The sequence below is a fragment of the Corylus avellana genome, chromosome ca2 (assembly GCF_901000735.1).
Source record: "Corylus avellana chromosome ca2, CavTom2PMs-1.0".
Taxonomy (NCBI): Eukaryota; Viridiplantae; Streptophyta; class Magnoliopsida; order Fagales; family Betulaceae; genus Corylus; species Corylus avellana.
This window is the reverse complement of record NC_081542.1, coordinates 23,621,376-23,628,077: the sequence shown is the minus strand read 5'-3', so window position 1 is coordinate 23,628,077 and position 6,702 is coordinate 23,621,376. Positions and strand designations below refer to the sequence as shown.

Here is a 6,702-nt window from a genome sequence, read left to right as displayed (position 1 = left end):
TACATTTCTAGCATATCAAGTATACTTTTTTACATTGGGTTGGAGCTATATCTGATGTTGTGCACCTCCCTGCAGATGACAAAAACTATTGATTTAGATGACAATTTGTGGACTCAGAAAGAATATGATATGTTGATTGGGTCTTCTTGCTCCTATGATTGGCCTTGTGAAGTACGTTAAGCAAACAATCTAGTGCTGCATTTTGTATGAAGAGAAATGAAATTTTGTTTTTGAATGTAAAATATATTGTTATCTATCAATAGTAGTATTGTTGTAAATTGTGAAGTTCCCTATTTGGAGCAGAAATCAATATTCTTAACTACTGGGCCAGGTTCCTGCATACATGACATGACATAGCATAAAGAGAGATGATACATGTTCATTTGGTGACATAGCATAAAGAGACCTGATATATGAGATCTGGTGTACATCTGCTATACATTTCTTTTGCAAATCTGCTATACGGAGATGCACAACATATGGAAAAGATCATTTCTCTTGCATAAATACAATATTTGCTTCACTTAAAATTGACCAAAATCAGTTGTATGTGGACATACGAATGCTAGTTCTTTTGAATGATGGTTAAGTACATAAACATAGTACTATAATATATACCAATTTCGTAGAGAACCAGCATTCATATTGTACTTCAAAGAGGGAAAAAAGAAAAAGAAAAGGCAAGGATAAACTGAAATCATTCACAAGGATACATTGAAGCCCCCCTTGTTCTAATCATCCCACCGGCATTGCAAATAGCCATAAAAAAAAGGCCCAAAAAAACACCATTTTCGAAAGCAAACCTCATAATAATTTATTGGATCTAAACTATAAGAGTTGAAATACATTGTTCTCACTAAAATTTGGCTTGGGGTTTGAATTCCAATTGTGTATCAGAATAAAATATGAAGGAAAAAAAAAAGGAGCAATATCATCCTTACATCCATCACTCGTTTATTGAATTGCACTAGTGAAAAATAGAAGGTAATTGCAGCACTATTAGAGCATCTCTAGCAATACAAGTTAAAATGATTAGTGAAAAAGTGCAAGTTTTTATTTTAGCTTCTACTTTTTCTGTGTACACTCCAACAAACTCTCTATTATACCTTCTATTTTATTTAAATATTATTTTTCAAAGAGAGAGGAAGAGAAAGAGGAGAGGGAAAGAAGAGAATGGAGATTTTTCACAACTTTTTATTTTGAAGCATTTTCTAGAGGAATAAAGTGGCTCATAATAGCTCTATATATAACTATTATGAGTTATGTAAAGAGTTTGTTGGAGATGCTCTTAGGATTTGAGATGACGTGCACCGACGTGAAGAACTATGCGGAGTTGCTTGATATTTCCTCACTTAGGATAAACTTAAGCTACATTTGGTACTCTGGATGACTATTCCATTAAAAAAAATGAATAACTTTTATTAAAAATTGACGAGAATGAAATAGCCATTCCAATTGCCCATTTAAAGAATAGTCATTGTCATTTTATTCCACCTTCTTACATTCTTAATGAAGTCTATTCCATTTTCTTAATGGAACCGCCATTCCACGTACGAAACATACCCTAATTTCTAACATTCATCAAGTGTGTGTCATAATACTAATAAGACGCCATATATGAACCACAACATAACTACAACTGCCGCACCCTCATCAGTTTCTAGTGGTCTAAGCAATCTAGAAAATTTCTGGCAATTTCTGATCACTCTAAGGGAACTTAATCCAATACACACCAACGTTGACGGATTCTCTATGAACTGTGAAGGCAGAATCAACGGGTCACAAGGGTTCTCTGACCCACGTTGGGTCTCTGGCCAAGATCCACGGTGGGTCAGCAGATCCAAATACATAAACCCCAGATACCGTTTTCTATCAAGATTATTTCCTATTGCTCTTGTAAAAGTCTGAAAATGAAATTATGGAAAAGTTCATAGATTTCTGATATTCGACATGATAATTAAAGTCGAAAAATTGAAAATTTATATAACTTACAATCTCACTGGCAAGCTTTGCAAGATTGGACCTTTAAGGCGACGTAGATCTTAAAGCAACATTGTAGTTTGATTGTTTTGGTCTCTCTCCGTTGTTGAGTGAAATGGGAACTTGGGCTTTTGGTGAAGGCGGCTTTGGGAAACAAACACGACGAGAGCTGTCGTTTGTGTTTCAGAAAAAATTGTAACTAAACCTAGGGGTAGGCCTGTAAATGAGTCGAGCCGATCCGAGTTTTGACCAACTCGGACCGGCTCATTCAAACAGACCAAGAATCGAGCCGGTCTCGAGCTCGAGCCGAGCTTGTAAACCCCGGCTCAAGACCAACTCATTGATCGTTGAGGAATATGACACGTTCGGGATCGTACTCGGGATCGGTAATGGGAATATGCGAGCCGAGTCGAGCCCTCGATTAGCTCGACTCGACTCGAGAGCGAGATAGAGACATAATTTTGACGAGTGCAAAATCGAGCCCGAGCCTGAACTCGAGCTCGTTTAGAAAGCATTTCGAGCCTTAAACGGGTAGCTCGGCCCGTTTAAGGCTCGTAACAACAATTATTCAAACACATTTGCAATTCCAAAATTTTCCAAGTTAATTCCAACTGCCAATTACAATTTACAAATCAGGTAATTCCAAATGCCAATTACAAATCAGGTAAGATTCACTATAACAAGTTATATCCAAGACAAATTGTCAAATACTACCAATGTAAAATTCAGGACAAATATAACTTACAAATTACAAATTACAATAGCATTAAAGGAGAAATTTAAAACACCTAAAATTACAAGCTTAGACAATTATATTAGGGCCTTACAAATCAAGCAACTTCAAATTGAAGAAAACAAATTAATCTACAAATAGAAGAATTACAAATCAAATTGAATAAATTATAAATGACTGAAATGAGTCAAATGACCAAAAGCCAAAATTCATCTAAAGAGACTACTCTTCAGTCTTCATCCTGGCCACCAACTATCCACACCAGTCCACTGTCCACACTGCATTCAATGAAGAAAAGAAATGTGTTAAATGTTTTTAACTCCCTTGCAAGATGTCAAGGGAGTTTTATCACTTAAGATTAGAGTAATTAGTAAGTATTCAAAACTCAGATGAGTAAATGCACATAAAATTAAACATTGGAAAATGAGGATATCAGGAAACAGTATGTGTGATGTATTCCACTTGCAGTTGACACTGACCAGCCTGACCGTGACCCACACCCACTGACCCACACTGCAATCCATGCAAAATACTACCAATGTAAAATTCAGGACAAATATAACTTACAAATTAGAATAGCATTAAAGCGGAAATTAAAAACACCTAAAATTACAAGCTTAGACAATTATATTAGGGCCTTACAAATCTAGCAACTTCAAATTGAAAAAAACAAGTAATCTCAACAGATAACAGCAGCATAAAACAAATTAGAAATTGAGTCACAAGCCATAAACATATAGCAGAAGCAGTAGCATAAACCAGTGCATCAAGTAATTTTCCAAGTTAATTCCAACTGCCAATTACAAATTAGGTAATTCCAAATGCCAATAACAAATCAGGTAAGATTCACTATAACAAGTCATATCCAAGACAAATTGTCAAATACTACCAATGTAAAATTCAGGACAAATATAACTTACAAATTAGAATAGCATTAAAGCATAAATTAAAAACACCTAAAATTACAAGCTTAGACAATTATATTAGGGCCTTACAAATCAAGCAACTTCAAATTGAAAAAAAAAAAAGAAAAAAAAAAGTAAACTCAACGGATAGCAGCAGCATAAAACAAATTAGAAATTGAGTCACAAGCCACAAACATATAGCAGAAGCAGTATCATAAACCAATGCATCACAACTAACCTCAACAGATAGCAACCACAGAATCATAAGAATAATTGCATAATTGCATAAACCAGTGTATGATGTGTATCCCAACTAATCTCAACTCAGTAGCATAAAGAAATAAATATGATATTTATAAGAACATTTTTTATAGATTTTTAGGTATATAAAATGCAACAACTTAAAAATACCAAACTAGTAACAAGCATATGAAAATGTGGCAGCTTTTAACGAAGTTTCTTAAAAGTGGAGACAAGGACCCAATGAATGAATAATCACTGCAATCACAAACAAACCAAAAATATTGTTAGCAAATTTTTACTCCCTTGCATTTAGTTAGTCAAAGACACAAAGTCTTTGACCTTTAATAAACGAGTCAAGGGAGGTTCTAATAATCAAATTTTTAAATAAAATTTTTGCTGCAAAATGAAAACAATTAAATGAACAAAGAAGAAATGTATTACCTCAACAAGCTCAAATGATCAAGAGAGTTTCCAACAAAAGTACAATATGGCACATTGGCAGTTAAACATTTCAAACTAAAGCATAGTTATCAAAATACAGACTTAATAAGCAAAGAGAGACTGAAAACAAAAATGAAGTGTTCAAATTACAGACTTAAAGAAGTAAAGGACTGAAATAGATTGTAATAGTAAATTAGTAATACACTCCCTGTCTGAAATTCTGCATCACATCACATTCAGGTAGTTGAAGTTGTAATTGTAGGCAACTCCACTTCAACCAATTTCTACAAAAACAAACACAAATTTAATATGGCCAGTTCATACATAAATAAAATTTAGTAAAACTCTAAATAATCTAAATACATAAATTGGAAACAAAACTTACATCACCAGCAGATTTTCTCTTGATGCCATGAAGTGCTCTCACCCAATCTGAACCACATAAGAGCATCTGAACAGTGTCAGGGGCTAACGATGCTCTATGGGGTTCAATAACCTTACCACTAGCACTGAAGGAGGATTTAGAAGCAACTGTACTTATGGGAACAGCCAAGATATCCTTTGCCATTCTAGACAAGATACGGTACTTCAAGGCATTGCATTTCCACCATGCCAAAGCATCAAAATCTGTTTCTATATATACTCTATTCTCATTCTTACCACAAATGTAGACATCCTCTTCAAGATAAACATCCAAATCTGTTTTAATAGGCCGAATGATGTCACTACTTCTTATATGGTCAGCAAACCTTGATCGACCTTCAGAAATTTTGGACACCACATCTCCAACAATTGCACTTGAGGAAGAACAAGAAGAAACATTTACTTGGGCAGTTTCTTGCAATATACAAGCCGTATTGGCAAAAATATATGACTCAAATAACTCTTTCAGAACTGCCAACACATTCTTAATGTGACTACAAGCTTCGGTCAAAGGATAAATGATAGGGAAACAGAAATTGATCAACTTGATCTTGTATCTAGGATCCAAGACAGCAGCTATGGACATCAACAAATTGCTATCACCCCAATACTTATCAAATTTGTCAATCATCCTACTTGCCATTGACCTCATGTACTCATTCCTATCATCACACTTGATCATCAAAACTTCTTTCATCCTCCAAACCTCAGGTAAATACAGATTTGCAGTAGGGTACTCACTACCAGATACAACATTGGTTACATAATTGAAAACTGACAAAACCTGGTTCACATTACCCACCATTTCCCATTGTTCTGGAGTTACAACCCATTGAAATGCTTGCTCAACTATATGGTACCTAGGGAACACTTCTTTAAACTTAATTGCAGTGTCCAACATCAAATAGGTGTTGTTCCAACGTGTGGGGACATCTAAAATCAGCTTCTTACAGGGTAAATGCAATCTCTTTGCTATCTCACTAAAGACATTCAACCTACTTTCAAACGCCACAATATATTTTATGCCCTGCCTAACATCATCTATAATACCCCTAATTTCAGCAAGCCCAGATTGCACCAACAAGTTTGTAATGTGTGCACAACACCTAACATGAAACAACCTACCCCCAACCAACAAAGCATTCTTCAACTCAAAATCATCTTTTATAATTCTAATTGCAGAGTCATTAGCTGAAGCATTATCAACAGTAATGGTATGAATTTTATCCTCAATTTCCCAATTAGAAAAACAATTCCTTAATGCATCAGCAATCACAACACCAGAATGTGGAGGAGGTACATTGCAAAAATTTAAAATTCTTTTTTGGAGGCACCAAGTTGAATCCACAAAATGGCAAGTCACCACCATAGATGACACTTTTTGACAAGAGGTCCACATATCGGTGGTGATGTTCACCTTGTCAACCAATTTCAAAAGTGTTCTCAGCTTCATTTTTTCATTTTGGTAAGTGGTAATGCAGTCATTCCTAACGGTTGCACGGCTTATTTTTTTCTAGTGGGGTGTGCAGGCCCTCATGAACTTATTAAAAAGTTCATGCTCCATCATATTAAAAGGGTACTCGTGAAGTAGCACCATATGGGAAGCAAGTTCCCTAACCCTACTCTCTTTGTAACTAAAACTTGTCAAACATCCCACACCATCATTGTCACTGCTAGGCTCAAATGACAAAGTACTTTGCTTTTTAGCACTACTAAACTCAACATATCTAACACATGAAGTCAAATGCCTATTTAGGGTTGAGGTAGTACTAGATTTTCCAACAGCAAACAATCTCTTACACCAATTGCATTGTGATTTTTTAACCCCCCCTATTGTAACTGAAACAAAGTCATTCCAGATTTTGGAAGTCTTTTGCCTTTCCCTCTTTTGATATTGTCCATTCTCACTCAGGCCACTTCCATCCCCATCCCCAGCCCCATGGCCCCCATCCACATCCCCATCCCCAGCCGCAGGCG

The 6,702-nt window shown here is 35.5% G+C and overlaps 1 protein-coding gene across 1 annotated transcript; it reads right to left on the bottom strand.

The window, feature by feature from the left end:
• Positions 1–4,538: 4,538 nt before the first annotated feature.
• Positions 4,539–6,178, bottom strand: LOC132169375 (zinc finger BED domain-containing protein RICESLEEPER 2-like). The gene is made up of 2 exons (XM_059580414.1): positions 4,688–6,178; positions 4,539–4,586 (listed from the first exon to the last, which is right to left on the bottom strand). Exons 1-2 carry the CDS (start codon positions 6,176–6,178, stop codon positions 4,539–4,541), a joined length of 1,539 nt encoding a protein of 512 aa, XP_059436397.1.
• Between the last annotated feature and the right edge of the window lie 524 nt (positions 6,179–6,702).

Bases quoted from the DNA above. Each gene is read 5' to 3' on its own strand.
- LOC132169375 (XM_059580414.1), bottom strand. From the start codon at position 6,178: ATGAAGCTGAGAACACTTTTGAAATTGGTTGACAAGGTGAACATCACC. The intron at 4,587-4,687 runs GTAAGTTTTGTT...TTGTTTTTGTAG, and splicing joins AGAGAAAATCTGCTGGTGAT to AAATTGGTTGAAGTGGAGTT.